This window comes from Poecilia reticulata, linkage group LG1 (assembly GCF_000633615.1).
Source record: "Poecilia reticulata strain Guanapo linkage group LG1, Guppy_female_1.0+MT, whole genome shotgun sequence".
Taxonomy (NCBI): domain Eukaryota; kingdom Metazoa; phylum Chordata; class Actinopteri; order Cyprinodontiformes; family Poeciliidae; genus Poecilia; species Poecilia reticulata.
The window spans coordinates 9,061,701-9,079,765 of NC_024331.1; the positions used below are offsets into that span (position 1 = coordinate 9,061,701).

At 45.4% G+C, this 18,065-nt stretch overlaps 2 protein-coding genes across 7 annotated transcripts in view; both read right to left on the minus strand.

Annotated features, from left to right (window-relative positions):
• Nucleotides 1–29: 29 nt before the first annotated feature.
• On the minus strand, nt 30–12,290 carry slx4 (SLX4 structure-specific endonuclease subunit homolog (S. cerevisiae)). Of its 3 annotated transcripts, none has more exons than XM_017306730.1 (14): nt 12,132–12,290; nt 11,483–12,043; nt 10,652–10,856; nt 9,124–9,342; nt 8,818–9,032; nt 8,178–8,473; nt 7,035–7,233; nt 6,759–6,901; nt 6,425–6,571; nt 5,343–5,512; nt 2,888–4,503; nt 2,092–2,191; nt 1,573–1,851; nt 30–852 (listed from the first exon to the last, which is right to left on the minus strand). In XM_017306730.1, exons 2-14 carry the CDS (start codon nt 11,922–11,924, stop codon nt 492–494), a joined length of 4,392 nt encoding a protein of 1,463 aa, XP_017162219.1. In that variant the 5' UTR covers nt 11,925–12,043; nt 12,132–12,290; the 3' UTR covers nt 30–491. The 3 variants fall into 3 exon arrangements, with proteins under 3 accessions (XP_017162219.1, XP_017162218.1, XP_017162220.1); XM_017306729.1 differs by having other exon boundaries at nt 30–855; XM_017306731.1 differs by lacking the exons at nt 30–852; nt 1,573–1,851 and adding an exon at nt 1,865–1,974.
• A 3,299-nt stretch (nt 12,291–15,589) lies between these two features.
• The window catches only part of crebbpa (CREB binding protein a), a 35,974-nt gene continuing 33,498 nt past the window's right edge, over nt 15,590–18,065 (minus strand). For all 4 annotated transcript variants that reach the window (XM_008408220.2, XM_008408137.2, XM_008408048.2 and 1 more), the window contains one exon: nt 15,590–17,965. In XM_008408220.2, coding sequence (XP_008406442.1) covers nt 15,686–17,965 — 2,280 coding nt within the window. In that variant the 3' untranslated portion in view covers nt 15,590–15,685. The remainder of the gene's footprint in view (nt 17,966–18,065) is intronic.

Here is an 18,065-nt window from a genome sequence, read left to right on the forward strand (position 1 = left end):
TATAGGCACGTTACTAGTTTTATTTTAAAAAATACTCTGTAGATGCGATTTATAGTATGGTGCGCTCTACAGTCCAGAAAATACGGTATATATCTTTTCAGCATTAGTGGTTTTTACTTGATATTAATTGGACAAGAAGGACGCAGAGACGGGCGGCAACATGGAACCGCGGACCAGAGTCGAGCCTCTATTTCAGGGTCAGGCTGTGACGCTGCGCCACGGGACGTCCTGTAGCCCATCAACCCAACGCTGGTCTTTGGATGTTAAACATTTATAACCATCACATCCTGCACACAATATAACAAACACTTCTGATTTATTTTAACAATACAATGCAACATATGAAAAGTTAACTCCTAAAATCTGAAACCTCTTTTTTAAAAAAAATCTAGTATTTACAAAGTTTAAATTGGTGTAAACGCCTCAGAATTTAAAAAAAAGTTTTAACCAGACAATTTTTTTTTTCACATTTTCTACAACCAAATTCTCTGCTAACGTTTTAAAGCTCCGTTCTTCCGGCCGCCTCCTCCCGTCCCCCGGCCCGTCCACGCCCCCCGCCTGCGGCCGGCCGCGTGGTGGCCCGGCTTGGCCGTGGTGAAGGTGATGCACTGCGAGTCCAGGTAGTCCACCAGCTTGGCGGCGCCCAGGCGGATCCCCGCTGCCTTCAGCTGCTGCTGGAGCTGGGAGAGAACCAGAGGCTGGTACTGGAGGATCCGACTGTACAGGTCGGATTCGGACAGGATGAAGGAGCGCACCGCCTGGAGGCGGTCCTGGAGGCGCGAGGCAGCCTGGGAGGACGACACGTCGCTGTCCGAGTCGCCGTCGGAGGAGAGAACCAGCTCAGGGTTGGACCTGCTGACGAGGAGGACGTCACAGAAGAAAACCATTCATCATTTCTCTTCCACTTATACAATTAAACGCTGCTTTGTATTTGTAAGAAATCCCAAATGAAATATATTTTGCAGTTGGAAAGTTATATAATTGACATAGGTGGGTAAAGTTCCCGAAAATCGTATTTAAGTAAGAGAAACACCACTTCCACATATTTTACTCAAGTAAAAAAAGTATTTGGTAAAAAGGCTACATAACATTAATCAAAACATTAATCAGTTAATATTTGAAAACGGCATTATCAGACAGACCAAAACATAAAATTATGTGAAAATGTTGCCATTTTTAAAAGAACAAAATGAAAATAATTCATATAAATAACTTAATTACAACATCAGGCAAAATAAAAAATTTTCCAAATCAATTTCTTTCAATATAAAACTCAGTTTAAAAACTGCGGCTGTGTGTCTTGGTTAAAACAAGCTTGTACTTCATTCAGTGAAGTTACTCAGGGTTTTCATTCAAGCCATACTAACTAAAAGTAAAAATTACGGCGTAGCATAAATGCTAATAAAAGTAATATTTTTTTCAAGAAGTTACTCCAGTAAATGTAGCTGAATAAATGTAACTAATTAAAACCCATCTCTATGAATTGATAAACAGCCCTATGGGGTCTGAACACTTCTCCACTGCACGTGTTTTTTAGTGTGCAGAGACAGACGCTCTGATCGCTCCACACACCTTTCCAACTCGTCGCTGGCGGCGGTGGACGAGGCGTTTGAGCCCTGGGAGGCAGAGAGCGGATCGCCGGCTTCCTCTTGGTCCGTTTTGACGGGAGACGCAGCAGCAGCGGGCGCAGCTGCCATCGGCTCTTTAAACCGGGCGCAGGAAACCGCCCTGCCCAGGGGCGCCTCTTCTTCCTCCTCCTCTTCCTCGGAGCTGGTCAGCTGGTGGGTGTACTGGTGGATCTCCTTCAGCTTGAGGACCATCTGACGCTTCGGTAAAGGTCGCACGCCGAAGCTGCATGAGGGGGAACGTTAAAGGCGAGCAGATGGACGGGAGAGGGAGGAGGAAAAAAAAAAAAAAAAGCAGCCTGAGATCGACTTAGCCGAGAGTAATCTGATTGGTTCATCACTTAATCACCTTGATCGGGATTGAGGGGAAGAAAAAAAACAAAAAGAGACAAAGCAACTTGACCTTTGTGTAAACTTTGCTCAGGGCGAAGATGATGATGAAGGAAGTGAGGATGAACCGACTGACCTGCTGAGTTTGTTCTTGAGCTCCGGCGTGTCCATGTCAGAGTAGTGAGGCATGGGGGTGATGGGCCCTGGGGGGCGCCGCCGGGTCTGCTTCCACGATTCTGACACAGCAACAGTTTATGAGCAAGAAGGGTTTTCTGATGGTGCAGCATGTTGTGAGTACGGCAGAGGATCAGTGATGCTGTGGGCCTGTTAGTCTCTCCAAGACAAACTATCAGAAATACATCTACGGCTAAAAAAACAAGCGCTCAATTAATTTCAGTAACTCACTTCAAAACTTGAAAATTATATTCCTTATGCATAGTGTAATTCACTTTTATGGCTCAGAGTTAATAAAAACTAAATTAGATTTTTTTTTTTTTAGAAACTAACTTAGAAACTTTACCTCACAAACCTCTCAAAGTTTTATTTCTGTTTTTTTTTTCTAGTACGTTTTGTTTCCATTCAACTTTCCACTAAAAAAAGCGGCTTCCGCCTTTTAGGGGGCATCAGTCACCGACCCGTTTCAAGTCGACATGTCTTTGTTGTCACAGCAACATGTCTGCATCAAGAAAATCTTTTTAATGGCTTTTAAAGCTGCAGTCGGTAACTTTTTTTTTTAAATCGCAAATTTGACTTTGCAGTTTCAAATATAAAAAACGTTTTTTGTTTTTTTTTGGTAAAAGTTACCTGACGCAGCATTAAATTGTTTTCTCTGAAATAAAGCTGTTGAAGATCTTTGAATTTCTTAAGATCGCCGTAGTTTGAGTAAACATGATCTGTTGAGCTGTTGGTGATTAAAACATTTTAACACCTACTTGGAGTTTGGAGCCGAGCCGCCAGGTTCGCTCTCTGAGACAGAGGAAGACCCTCCTCCTCCTCTTCGTCTTCCTCCTCTCCTGCTCCTCCATCGCCCTCCCAGCTGCCCCATATTTCGGAGTCCAGCAGGTCGTTGTGGACCTCTGGCGTGGTCAGCGGGCCTGGACCTGCAGCAGGGTTCTGGACGCTGCTTGCAGCTGTCGGTCTGGATGCTCCGGGTCTCCCTCCGGAACTGGACTCTTGGGTGTTGTCCAGCTTCAGGCTAAAGCCGCCCAGGTCGCCGTCGGCGCAGGCGTCCAGGCCCCAGGAGTCGTTAAAAGCTATCGGAGGCTCATCCATGAAACTTTGCTGGAGACTAGAGTCCCTCACATCTGGAACAGACGTTACCTCGCTCGTGTTGCTGACGCCAGGCTGCTCGCTGGACTCCACAGGAGAAGACGACAAGGACTGACCTGAAGAGTTGGACACGCATGTCCTCGCCTTCATTTGACCCGACGTGCTCTGCCTCTCTGGGTTCGCATTCAGCAGCGTGCTGCTGATGCTGCGTGGCTGCAGAGGAGCCTCGTGCTTTGAGGAATCTCTAAAGGGACGGTTTGCTGCAAACGCTTCAGAACTCCTCCGTTTGTCAGGAGAAACTTGGCGTTCTGTGGAGGCTTTAAGAGGAGTGCTGGAGGTCGGGACGGTGTTCCTGGACGGCGAGAAGGCTGGGGACGGGTCCACTTTGGGGAAAAGCCGAGTCCTGCACATGCTGCTGTCGGTCTGCATGGAGGCGGCCCTCGTGCTTCTGACCGGAGACCTGACGGGCGTGGAAGGGACGAGCCAGGAAAGCTCAGGCGAACACCCGACGGGATCACCGGGACTGAACTGGGAGCCACAGACCGATTCTGTGGGACTCGGGTTCTGTCCGGGTTTGATCCCCGTGAAGCTCCGATCGGCTTCTGCCTCTTCGCTGGAGTCGGACAGAACGATGAGCTCGGCCTCGTCTCTCCTCGCAGGCGAAGGGGTGGCGCTGCGACGAGCTCGGCTCTCTGCTGCGGCTTCTTCGCCTTGCCCATGTCGGTCCTCCGGAGCCGGTCGCCCCGGGGACGGCCCGGGGACAGGAAGGTTGAGGGAGGGTTCGTCGGCGACGCTTGCAGACGACTGAAGCAGAGTCCTGGCAGAGTGTTTGGGTGACGCTTCATGAGGAAGAAGAGGAGGCGAGGATGAAGCCTCTCCGTCATGGTAGACGCCCCAGGACTGGGAGAAAAGCCGACTGTAGCTGCGGTCCGAGCCGGGTTCTGGTTCCGCATCTTTCTCCTCCTCTTCCTCCTTCACCCTCTGCCTCTGCGTGGCGGCAAACTCATAAATCTCCTCCAGCTCCTGCTCATTCACTCGCTCCTCGCCAATTTCTCCATCGCCCGTGGCGACCTCGTCCTCTGGTCGATCCTCCTCCGACCGTCCGCCTCCGTCCGAGTCCTCCTCGTTCCACATGGATCGAAGGAGCTCCACGAAGGCCCGGTCCGTTTGGTTGTTGACGTTTTCTTCCTGGTTTACGTCGAGCCCATCGTCTCCCGCCGCCGCCACCATGTTCTCCGGTTGGAAACGACACAGCTGCTCCAGCTCCTGCAGGTCAAACCTGGAGACGCAGGCGTTGAGCGTAAACGCGACTCAAACTTAAATAGTTTAAATTTTGACCAGGGATCAACGACCTGAGGCTCTGGAGCTGTAAGTGCCTCTTAACTACGGCTGGAGAAAAACTAACGAACCGACTGATGTTTTAAATGTAAATAAACATAAACTGGTTTTAGCAGACGCCAAAAGTATCAATGATATCGCTTCTTTTTTTTACTGAACTTTCCACATGTATCAACATTCCATAGAAGAAAATGTATGCATCCTCTTTTAGCAAAAGTTTTGTTTTTCTTTACTAAGACCTAAAACTGGAAATAAAATTGTAATGTGACAAATTTAATAAATTATACATCAGAAAATGATTTTGTCTTTTTATCAACAGAGACATTTGTGGCTCTACACAAGTTCTACTTAGGTGGACTGATTGGGGGGAAAAAAGGCTCTTTGGATATCAGAAGTCATAGACCCTTGAAATAGGCCGATGTGAAACAGGAATATGATTTGATTTAAATATTTCTATTAAACCTGAAGATTTAGAATACAGCCTTTTTGCACATTGGTCAAGACCAGAGCTCCTTCTTCTTGCCACCTACATTAACTATTGCTAATTTTAAAAACAAGAAAAAGCAGCTGGACTCCATATTTAGTCAGCTGACACCTGGTTGCTCTGGATTTTATCATCCAGAGCAGTATGATTAGTGAATTCAAATAGACATTACACTCTTGGATTTCTCTTTGTAAACCATTTCTGAAAACGACGTTAACAATTATAAATCACTGACTATCACACAGAATCTCAACTAAACACGTCAGAGTTTGTGGTTTCAGGTGTGTGGAGCTGACCTGGATGCCAGCTCCAGGACGTGAGGCCGCAGCGACGCAGCGATGCAGCAGCGGGCGGTGTAGAGGTACCGCAGCACAGCCAGCACCGCCTGACCCGGCACGTCGCTTAGCAACACCCTCTGAGCCGCGGCCGAGCCCTCTTCCTGCACGCCGAACCCACTTTCATGCACCTGGAAGAGGAGGGACGGATCACAGAAAGTTAAACTCCGTCTTAATCTATCAGAGCAGAAGACAGTCACAGGTTTGCAATATTTCACGGTTTTTGGTACAAATTTTCACCTCAAAGAAAGAAAAACAGTTAAAGGATGCAGATTTATATGAGATATATGTCTATTTGTGGTCATCATAAATGAGACTACATCTATGTATTCCCCAACTAAAGTTTACAAATATTATTTTTTATAGTACAAATAATTTTAATAGCTTTACTTTACTTGTAAAACCTACTCAAAAATACAAACCTAAACTACACCTAGCCACATATCCGGTTGAAAATGAAACCTCAGAAAAGGGGCGGGGGAAGAAAAGACAAAACAAACACTTTTATTTTTTTTGTGTATTTTTCCAAAATTTTCATGAGTCAAAATGTCCAATAAAAGAAAAAAAAAATCTGTTTATAATTTTAAAAAATAGAATAAATAATTTAGCTTGGGAAAATCTAAAAATTGTATGACTCATTTTTATTTTCCCCATACACATTGGGTATAAAAAAAATGTTCAAATCAAATTCTGGATTTTTCAAAGAGTGCATAGAAACCCTGAAAAATGAATTATTATTGATTAAACTGAGTCTGTATACATCATCTGGCTGGATTAAGGAAAATCCATAATAATCTAACATAAGGTTTATAATTGAGAGATTGGTTCACACTAAGAAAAAGAGCAGTAGTCAAAATAAGTTATTAAAAAACCAAAGTTAAAATGACAATCATCCTTCTCAAGTAAGGAGTAATAATCACAACAAAGAGTTAAATATTTCAGATGCTTCCTGCTCGCTATGCCACCTTAGATATGGGGTGTAAACAACGTTATTTATTTAAAAAAGATAATAACATAGAGTCTAAAAACGTTCATCACTTTACCATTTCAGCCAGCAGGGGGCAGCGAGTGTACACCATGAAGGAATGTGCAAAGTAGATCTCGCCGCTGTCCACCTGGAGCTGCAGGTCACTGAGCTGAGGGTTGTTGACCATGCTGCTCAGGTCTGAGGACAGCCTGGAGAGCGCCACCTACAGGGAAAACACCGTAACAACAGATTAAGATTACCACAGACAGGACAGCTGTTTTGTTTTTCTTTTTTTTTTTTTAACTCTTGCTGGTTTGTAATTTACACAAGAAGCAACAAAATGAAAATTCATTGACATTTTTTGACAAACATGTAAGTTAAATTTAAGTCGCTGAAAACTTTGTGCTCACCGACTCATGTCTGGCTGCGTCTCGGTCTGCCTCTGGCTGGTCCGTCCTCCTCACTGCCCGACTGCTGCTGCTGGCGGTGTTGTCCGACGGCTCGGCCTGATCCTCCGACTCTTCCTCCTGGATGAAACCGCTCAGGTGCTCGGCTGCAGAAACGGACGCAATCGAGATTTTGTCAAGATTTCACTCACAGCTTCCTTCTCATCTCTCCCGACCGTCATACAGCTCAGTCGAACCTGCCATTTTTCTCCTAATATAAGTTGCATGACAGGGTTTTACCTTTGTCTGCGTATCCGTATTGGGTCAGAGTCATGCCGTCTTCAGCCAGCTCCATCAGGTCTCGGATGGCCTGGCTTCCCACGTGGAGCTCTCCCGTCCCTGGAGCGGAGTTAGATGAGGTCTGGGAGCAGGAGGGCAGGGCGGGTGGGACAGAAGACTCCGGCTTGTTGTTGCTGCTGCTTGATAAGGCCGCATCTGGCTGAAAGTGGAACAGGAGGACATTAATTAAAGAAGGATACATGATCTGTGCTTATGTAAGATTGTGTCCGTGCATCATTAAAAGTCTTAAATTCATACATCTAAAATTAGAGCCATGAAATTTCTTATTTATTTTAAAAAATTACGTTGCCCTTTAATATTTTAATCACAGGTCTTACATTTTGTCGTGACAGCACGGTTTATCTCGTACATTTATTTATTTATGTTAATGGAAAAACAGCAATCCATTGTTTAGTCTTTCTGAACTCAGTATTTCTAATCACATAATATCCCTTTAATGCAAATAAGAAAACGACCACGACATACCATAATACTGCCAAGTCCTTGCAGTTTTAAACATGTTTAGTCTGTTTTGTTTTTGTTACCGTTTTTCCTTTTTATTTACAAAACCTACACACTTTACGGTCTGTTCTGAAAACTGTTATATTGTCAAATGTACTTCCCTGACTTGTTTTGTATGTTATATATTATTTATGGCTTTTCTAGTTCAGAATAAGTTAAAAATAAATAAATCTTCACCGCTTTCTGTCACTCAGACGGTTGAGGCTGCCGCCAACTCACCGCTAACATACCCTTGCTAGTTAGCTAGCTAGTTAGCTTTCCTGCGTCTATTAAATTTACCGCCAGTTGGCTGGATGATAAAGTTCCTGCATTTTTGTGGAAATATAGGTCATTCATTATGGTCTTAAAATGTCTTAAATTTGAGTTGGTGAAGCCTGCAGAAATCTTGTATACACGCTGGATTTCGAGTTTATTGAGAAGAAACTGAATCTTGTGCTCCGATTTAAGGTGGTCTGTAAAACGAAACGCAAAGTAATATAATTTTTTTTTAAAGGTGGGCCATCAACTTTTAAGTCAATTCAAAACATGACAAAAAAAAACCCAGCAAAAAAGCACGAGAATTAATCCTTTTTTCTCTATTACCTTTGTTAAGTCCGCCGTAGCAAACAAGTGCTGGAGCTCCGCAGCATAGAACTGAGACGGACAGGTGGAGCCTCCATCCAGCAGCGTGCTTTTCCGCCAGAGGGGGGCAGCACCTGTCCAGCCGGGCAGCTTGCTGGGGCATCTCGTCGGGGTGGGAGGAGAGGGCGCCCGGCGGCGAAGCAAGAGAGCAGAGACGCGTTCCTGCAGCCTCGCCAGGGCCGTCTCTGTGTCCTGAACTAGGAGGAGTGGCGGAGGACGAGGGGCGGCTACTTTTTTCTTTCTCACGCGTCCTTTAGCTGCACAAAAGCAGAGAAGAAGAAATGATGGTTGAGTTGGAGTTTATGAGATTCCCCAGACTGATCCATCACCAGATGTTTGAAAGGTGCTTAAATCTAAGAAGTAGTGTTAAAGTGAAGTACATCTGGAAAATTTTCACAGCGTCTCTGTTTTTCCTTGTCTTGTTCCAAAATGGATTTTACATTTTTGCTAATTTCTTTAAAAAAAATAAACAGATGCCTTACATTTTCCAAATATAAGGCATGATTACATACCTTTACAGCCTAAAGGTAAAGGTATGTACAGAACTTTACAGCCTATTCGTCTCGAAAGGTCCCAGAAAATCTTAGTGGTGTTACCGCACCAGCATCTGGCTTCCACGTCAGCAGTGGAGTGACGGAGCTGTGAGGACCACCGCTCTGAACCTGCTGCTCCTTCTGCTGCTCCAGCAGGGAGGAGGACAGAGCCAGAGCCACCATGGTGTCCTCGTCCAGCCGGTCGGCCTTCTTCCTGGGCTTCTTCCTTGCTGGAAGCGCCGGCTCAGGCGGCGCTTTCCTCTTGATGCCGCCCGTCTCTAGGCTGGGAAGAGAAAACGGGGACAGTTTCTTCAGCTTTAAGCACTGAGGGGGCTGCAGCGTTAAAGACGCGTCCTTCACGACGGAGCGCTCACTGTGCGTTGGCGGCGACGGCAGAACTGCGGCTCTCCTCGGCCTGTCTCTGCAGAGCCTGCAGCAGAACGGCCGTAGAGATGCCCATGTCTGCGGAGCAGCGCTTCAGGTGGGCCGAGCGGCTCTTCTGGCTCTTGAACTTCTTGCCGCAGATGGGACAGTCGGGGACAGCGGAGGGCGGGGGGAGAGACGGCACGCTCTGTTCGTTCTGATCCAAACACCTGCAAGAAAAGCAAACACGTTTTTTTTAAACACAGACCGTAAATCCTGTGAGGATTGAGTCTTTTCAGAAGCTCAGTTAGCTCAGATTGTCCATTCAAAGCAGTTCTGGTGTGTATTTATTTATTTTTTTTTTTTTTTGATTATCGTCCTGCTGGAAATTCTCATTGTGTTCAAGTTTCAACCATCTGACCTAAACCGTCATCGTCAGACGAAAGGAAATTGGACAGGATCAGGGCTGAAATGATTAATTGTGATGAATCGATTGTTGAAATAACTGTTAGTAATCAATTAATTAACTGACTCAAAAAAAAGGCAATTTGCTGAAAGAACAGACTCAGAGCAGTAGTTAAGCCAAAACTTGACAAAAAAATATATCCATTTTGAATTTAAGATAAAAAAATAACCCAAAACTGTCAGAATGTAAATTCTGTTAAAATGTAATCAAAACAATAAACGGATCATCATCTAGTCACGCAGAAAGCTCAGATTTTTCCCACATTTTGATGCTGTGAGTTATTTTTCAGCTGAGAATGCGTCCTTCACTACAAATGATTAAGCATATGCTTAAGGAATGCTTTGATGTTGCATTTTGGGCAATAAAAATGTTTATTTTCTCAATTTAAAAAAAAAACTTATTAAGTTGTTTATTTCTGTCTTTTAATGTTTATTTCTGTCTTTTAACGTTTATTTCTGTCTTCTAGCTGTTTTCCCTTCTAATATTGTACTTAAGGCTGAAGTTGTTAAATGAAGCATGCAGATTTTCTTTAACCCATCAACTGGCTAAGACGGTGGCAGCAGGACGCTGTGGGATCGCTTTGCTGCCAGTCGTGTTCGCACACCAGACGAATTCAGTAAAACAACAACTGAAGACGACTACTTCAAAGCTGTTCAAGTCAAACGGTTTCAGAATGAATAAAGCAGCTTTGATTTGGAAAAAAATATTTCTTATGTCTGATTTTGTAATTATGTTCTTTATATGAATTCTTTTCATTTAGGTCCTTAAAATAGGAAAATCTTGTAATTTTATATTTTGGTTTGTCTGATGATGATGTTTCTGAATATTAATTGACTAATGTTTTGATCAGTCATTCAACCTTTTTTTTTAGTTTTTTTTTTTTTTTTTACCAAATTACTTTTTTCACTCTAACTTGAGTGATTTCTTGAATGGCTACTTTTTACTTTTCCTTGAGTAAAAAAAAAAATAAAAAAAAATTGAAGTAGTGCTACTCTTAGTTTAGTGCAATTAATCGGTACTCTACCCGCCTCTGCTTGCAACATGAAACACATAAAGGCAGAACATGTCCGGACCTGTTGAGGTGTTGTGTGCGCCCGTCGGGGGTCATGTGTGATAAGTCCCGGTGGCAGATCTGACAGAAGAAGAGGCCTCCGTCCTCCAGGTGCATGATCTGGGCCTCGGCCGCCTCCCTGTCCAGCTCCCGCTGCAGCCGCAGGGCCAGCGCCTCGTCACTCTCTGGGGGCTCAGAGCGGGGATCGGAGCCCCCAGAGAGCAAAACTGCCAAATAAGATAGAAGAACTGCTAAATAAAACCAACTCCTAAAAGGAGAACAAACAGCATCAAGTGGCTCTCTGGACTGTCCACAATCATTTTGAAAGACTTATAAATGATAAAGAAACAACGGACGTTTTAGAAATAGATGTTTTTGTTTTGTTGTTGTTGTTTTTTTCAGGGAATAATCACATTGAATTTCAACAACAAAATGACACTACAAGTATTAGTCATTTTACTTACATCTATTTATTACTGTTAGGCTAGAAAATATTTGCTAATGCCAACTTCCCCAAAGAAGAAGAAAGCTTAATCCTTATCTTATTTTAAAACAAAAATATTAACAGTTGTTTAAAAATTACAACAGGATTTCTGTAGTAGAATTTAGAAATAAATGTGTGTAGTATTTGTGCTTATAAGGCAGTTAAATTGTTGCTGGACTGAGGGCAAAAATGGCTTTGGGTGTCATTGAATAGTAAAGGTTGCAGACCCACGTTCTAGCAGGACACAGTTGCTTAGATCAATGCACGTGTTAGAATGGCCCAGTCAAAGTCTAGACCTAAATCTGAATAAAACTGCACACCACACACTGAGAAAAGCATCTAAAAACCAGCACCATTTTTATAACTTACATGGCTTTGTTTGAGTTGGAATAGTCGTTGCACTGCCTGCTTTCTGATCCTGTGCAGTCAGAGTACAACCGTCCTTCTTTGCTGGCCCGATTCTATTACTGTGCATCATCTTCTGCGGACTGGCTCTCTTAAACTCCTGCATCCTGAGGAGTACTTTGTCTTTTGCCCTCAGGTCTGCGTCAGGTGGAGGAACAGCAGAAGACTGAACAGCATCCCCTGAGTCACACCCAGTTCCTCCACAGACCACCTCCGATCCAGTGGGTGAAAACCCGGACAGAGAATCCTCATCCTGCTTATCAACCTTCCTCTTGTCCCCCCGGGTTGTTTGGCTGGAGCTCTGCTGTTCTTCTGCCTTCCTGCTCGGTCTGCCTGGTTCTTTCTTGCGGACGCGCTTCTGCAATTTGGAGCAGAGGTCCACAAAATCCAGCTCGGAATCGTTCATAGCGATGTCATTAGTGTTGCATTACAGGAGGCAAAGCAGCACAGTTCCGGCTGTCAGCGCCAACCCGCAAACGCAGTCAGGTTAGGCAGGGAAAACGGAATAAAAACCGATTTCCTCACCTGGGAACGGAGGGGAAACAAGGTCCTTAAACACAACACGACAGACAGCATTTGGTATGCTAGCTGTTTGTGCTAATCAAAAACTTACTGAGATTTGCCGTTAGGTCCCTCATTGCCTCAACACTCTCTCGCTGATGTCACGAATGTTTATTTATACGTATTGTTGGTTGACAAACAACAGAAAGACCCGGAGAAATTGTTTATGTTTCAAAACGTTTTTACCAAAACCGCTCCATTTCTAGCTTCCGGTCACGTGATAATTAACCAATAAACAGGGATTATTCAGACGCTCTCTTCGCTGACGTCACTTACTGTCATATAACATAACGTAATATTAAATATATTTTAATATAATAAATAGAGAGTTTCCGACACAGATTTTCTGACTTCAACAATAACCTAAAATTCTGTAGGTAATGTTTCCAGCTTTATTTTGCGTCCTTATTAAAAATATTGAATTCACTAAGAATACAATAATTCCTCCACTGGAAAAGGAAGTTAAATAAATAAATAAATAAATAAATAAATAAATAAATAAATAAATAAATTATTATTTTTTTAATCTAGACCTCCAACCGTGAGCGAAACCTTCTGAGCATTGCTGTGTAAAATAACATATTGTGTTAGAAATTAAGGAGGTTCAAATATGGGTTCGGGGTTTTTGATATGGGCAACATGGGCATTAGCCCGGGGCAGCATTAGAAAGGATTGGATGAAAAAAAATCATCTGTTGAGCCCTGAACATTTTATTAAATTTTATGCACATAGCTACAAAAAAAGTCGCCATATCCAACGACTGTCTAGACGGTGCCCCCCACTTGCTGAAAATATGGAGCTACGTTTAGTTTATGCCCTTTTGTCTTTTGAAAATTGGTTCTTGAATATGCTTTGGTGAGTATTTTCTGATATAATTTGCTTAATCTGAAATATTCAAGTATGTCTAAAATAATCTAAAGCACAAAAACCTAAAATAAAAGGAGCACGTGCAGATTGTTAGCCTAATTTTCAAACAGAAAATTGCTCACAAATGAACAATTTTACAGAAAGAACATGTGCAAGCCGCAAGCTAGTAACAATAAAATAACTGCGTTACTAATTAACTCATTTTATCGTTTAGTGCCATAAAGCCTTCGGCTGTTGGCTCTGTTCAGCAATATTTAATAGTATGTTTATGATTCTCATAGTGATGGGAATTGGGGCTGTTTTTTCGAGATCCAGATAATTTGGCTCATTCCCCCATAAGAACCGGTTCTTTCTTAGATCCTAAATGGCTCTTCATCATTAATGTTGCGGCAGTACCATGGCTAGACAAATTGATAATCGGTAGTTTATTAACCCTGAATGTCAATTCCTCTTAACAGTGGTGTATAATTTATGCCAGTGGTCCCAAACTGCATTGCTGGACACTGGGGATGTGTCCAGCAACTAGATGCTACAGCACACCTGGTTCCAATATTAGCTCATTTATACACATTTATTTTTTTTTGTCTGTACTTAATTTCGATTAGATTGCTGCTGTAAAATAGAACAAGTATGGGAACACGTTTTATTTGTAAATCACAAATTGGCATATTTCAATTCAATCCTGACAACGTGGGCTAATTTTGGTGCAAGATCAGTTTTCTCTTACTGCTTTTAGCAAGAAGATGGAAATAAAAGTCAAAGAAATGAGGGTAGTGGTAGAGTTACATGGCTGCTTCCCTGCGGCTGTGGGGGAAGAACCACAGACCTCGGTCCTCCTGCAGATGTGGGCCCTCAGCCTTAAGCCAACCTGAGATGATACTTGTAAAACTTTACAATGATAGAAAGGTTTAGTGGAAGGAAAACGTGCGGGTGTGCAAGTTAACATCTTCATAATAGTTTAAATGTTGATTAAAAAAAACAAAAATTCCGATAAACTGAATTAAAAACACTTGGAATACGTCACAGCATATAGTAAACACGAGTTCACTTTTTGACGTTGAATGTTTTTAAATGCATCTGTAAATTAAATATGGAGGAGTTGAGCATTTACACACGAGGCTAAACTCTGAAGGAAAAAAATATAAATGTATATTTTTAAGTATACAGGAATGAAGATGTTTAGGCTTAGAAAGGGGAAAAAGACAATGCTTTAGGTACTAGAAGATTCAATATGGGTTATGTGGCCCAAGTTGATGCTAAAGGACAAAAAAGTTGTACTGAAATGAACGACACACACCAACAGTAAAAGTATTGCCTCATTCAGTCAACAGAGTACTGGCGTTCTTCTGTTGCACACAGTTTATTTAACAATATGGTATATAAGTAAGAAATGAATCTTTTACCAGTTTATACAGTGATTTCATTCTCTCTTCCTTATATTTATAGTATTTTTGCTTAATAGCTTGATTTACAATAGGAGAAAAAGGAAATCCCCCCCCAAATTCAAGTGTTTGTGAGAGGAACGAAGGTTGATGACAATTAAGCTTTCCTTGCGGTGAATCTCAAATGTTGCCCTTTCACCCCTTGATAGCTCACAACTTTAGTGTAAAACTTGGGGCTTTTGGGAATTATTTGAGATCATTTTCTACAAAACAACCTGCTATCATTCCACCTCAGCTTAGGGGGCTGGTCTCTTTCTCACGCTCTCTTTACACTTTACATTTGTATGACAAGGAAAAAAACAAAAACACAAAAAAAAGGTATGACAATTTTCTTCTTTTTTTTTTTGTCAAACCCAACAACTTTCTACACCAGCAGAAGAATTTTTTTTTTCCAATTTGAGATTGAAGTCTGCAGTCCTCTGTGAAAACTCATTCAGAGCAGTGTTCCTATTAGTGACTGTGAGGGTCTGTGCATCAGTGTCTTCATGTGCGCCTGCATGCATGCCAGCGAATACGCAGCCTGCCGCAGGCCAGCTCCTACTTTAATACGACCGAGTGCTCTTCATAAACACGCGCACAACAAAAAGTCAAAAACAAAAAGGGAGCCATTGCCGCCCCTGAATGCATCGTCTCGCAGTAATGGTACAATACTAGATTACAATTGCCAGGAATGACAGATCGCGAAGAGAAAAAACAAACCTGTCCCGATTCCCAGACAAAAAAAAAAAACAAATATTTGTACAGTTTTAACACAAAAACGCATTACTTTCTTTTCAAAAAAGAAAAAACAAAAAATTAAACGGTACAAAATAAAAGATATGAATGGTATAATGCAATTTTACATTTTCTTAGAAAAAGAAAGAAAAAAAAAAGGCATGAAATCATACCACAAATGATAATAAACTGAGTACGGAACACATTTGGTCTCAACCAAAAATATATTCTTTGTGATTTAATTTTATTTTAAGAAGAAAACTTGCAAATCCCTCAAACATTTTAAGGAAAAAAAACAAAAGAAAAGAAAAACAAACCAGACGCTTGGGGTTTAGGAAACTATTACATTCCCAAGAACAGTTTGTTTCTTGACAGTTCTTTTTTTAGTTACCTCCCGCCCTCCCCTTCCCCAAAAAACAGCTGAAACTTTTTACATGTCAGTACAAAACAAAAACGTTCCCAATCTTAGAAAGAACGAACGAAGCCCTCAGGTGGGGTGAAGAGTCCGAGGGGGAAACTAGGGAGTAGAAGTGAGGGGCACTGGGAGAGAAAAGAGTTCTTTTTTGCTCCCAGTTACAAAATGCTACAACCCCTCCACAAACCTCTCCAGCGTGTCCCCCGTGGCGTCCCCCACCAGCCCCAAATCGCTGTTCAGTGCCCCCCTGTTGGGCGTATTGAGCTGCGGCAGCATGGCGCTTTGCTCCGGCGTCCCCAGGTGTCCCTGCTCCAGCGACTGAAGCGGGCCGCCCAGCACCGGGTGGGGCGACCCCGAGTGTGGCAGGGCCGGGTGCTGCGGTGAGGGTTGCGGTTGGTTTTGGACTTGCGGCGAGGGGCTGGAATGTGGCGGCGGCTGTTGCTGCTGCGCAGGCGACTGGACAGGCGCAGGGGAGCGGACCTGGTTGCCGAGGGCGTTGGCCAATCCCGGCTGGGCAGAGAGGTGGGCGTTGCCCTGAGCTTGGCCGGCCAGCAGGTGGGTCTGGGGGCTCATGGGGCTTGGGTGGGCCGGGGAGCCCATCTGCTGCTTGAGGACGGCCTGCTGCTGCTGGGGGAGCTGCGCCTGCTGTTGCTGCTGCATGCGCTGATGCAGCAGGCTCTGAGTGGAGTCCATGCTCATCCCGGGCTGGGCCATCTGGGCCATCGGTGGGAGCTGACCCATAGTTACGGCCCCCGCCCCAGCAGCGCCCGCCTGCTGCATGGCTATCTGCTGCTGCTGCATGCGGATGTGGGAGTACATCGCAGGAGTTCCCTGCGGCTGATTGGGAAACTGACTGAGGTGACCCTGCGGCATCACCCCTTGCTGCTGCGGCTGTTGTTGTTGTTGCTGCTGCTGCTGCTGCTGCTGTTGCTGCTGCTGTTGTCGCAATAGCTGCCGGCGGTAGAGCTCCTGGATCTGCGGGTTGGCGCTGTGAGCGGCGTTCATCAGCTGCCCTGCGCCCAGCTGGGCCATGCCCTGCACCGGAGCCTGCTGCGGCTGCTGAGCGGGCATCGCTGCCCTCTGCACCGGCCCACCTTGCATGGCCATGGTCTGCATCGTTGGCATGCCAGGTTGCTGCTGCTGCTGTGGCTGCCCAGCCTGCGGCTGCGGCTGCTGCTGCGGCTGGCTCGCATGGTACTTGGCTGTCCGCTGTTTGATGAAAGCTGCCATTAGCTGCGGGTTGGACTTCAGGATGTTGAGGACCTGCTGCTGCTGCTGCGGGGAGCTCGGGGACTTCAAGGTGCGCAGGAGGTCCTGAAGGGCGTTCGGGGGTATGGTGCCTGTTCTCTGGGGGGTTTGCGGCCGCGGACCTGGTTGCTGCGGCATCAGCATCCTCTGCTGACTCTGTTGCCCGGGCGCCATCATGGCTCGCTGGATGCTCAAGGCCTGCTGCGGCGTGTTCTGGTTCGGAACCACACCTGGCTGTTGGTTCTGAGCTGGCATGGGGCCGGCGGCTGCGGGCCACTGCCCCAAAGTGGGCTGCTGCATGACCTGGGGGCCGCGGGGCCCCGCCACCATCTGCATGGTTTGAGCCATGCGCTGCTGCGTCTGCTGGGGGGTCATGGGCAAGCCATTCATGTTGACCCGGTAGTTCTGCTGGTTCTGCTGCGCCTGCGCCATCATCTCTATGTGGTGCGCCATCTTGATGGCGGCAAGAGGAGCCTGCTGCTGGCGCTGCTGAGGCGGCTGCGGGAGAGGAGACTGCTGCTGGTGCAGGGGCGAGGCGTGGGGGCCCGGCTTGCCCTGCGACACGGTCGCCTGCGGCGGGCCCGCTCGCGGCACGCCGGGATAGGCGGGAGACATGACACCCGCCGAGTTGGGTGTCGGCGGCTGGTTGGACAGCGGCTGCTGTGGCGTCTGAGGAGTGCTAGGCTGGGCGTGGGACGTGGGAGTGCTGGGCGCAGCGGCGGCGGGCGGGGACGGCAGCGGCATGGTCCGGCCCTGCATGGTGGCCATTCTCCTCCTCATCAACTGCGCCTGCTGCAGCCGGTGCTGCAGCTGCTGCTGTCGGAGCTTGTGCTTGATGTTCAGGCAGAACGGGACCGGACACTTGTTCTCCTGGCAATGCTTGGCGTGGTAGCAGCATAATGCGATGAGCTGCTTGCACACCGGGCAGCCCCCGTTGGTTTTGCGCTTGCAGCCCTTGGTGTGCTGCACCACCCTCTTCATCTTCTGGCAGGACGGCAGAGAGCAGTTGGCGTTGCGGCACTGACACGCGTGGACCAGAGACTGGATGCAGCGCTGGATGCTCAGACGCCGACTCTCCTGCGGGCTTTTGGAGGCTTCGCCGCTTTGGCTGTTGTTGTCGTCGTCCAGGCCGAGGCCCCACTTCACCATCTGGTGCTCGTGGCCCTTCGTGTTGTAGCAACTGATGCACAGATCAAAGTCCTGAACCAGAGAAAAGAACAGGTGAGTCAAGTCAAGTTTATTTATGCAGCCCATTTCAGCAATAAGGCAGCTCAAAGTGCTTTACATCTTAAAAACGTAA

Excerpts from the sequence above, each read along its gene's own strand:
- slx4 (XM_017306729.1), bottom strand. The coding sequence starts at position 11,924 with ATGAACGATTCCGAGCTGGATTTTGTGGACCTCTGCTCCAAATTGCAG. Across the intron at positions 9,343-10,651 it reads CGCACACAACACCTCAACAG|GTGTTTGGATCAGAACGAAC; the intron begins GTCCGGACATGT and ends CTTTTCTTGCAG. Across the intron at positions 8,474-8,817 it reads GACGTGGAAGCCAGATGCTG|CTAAAGGACGCGTGAGAAAG; the intron begins GTGCGGTAACAC and ends GCTTTTGTGCAG.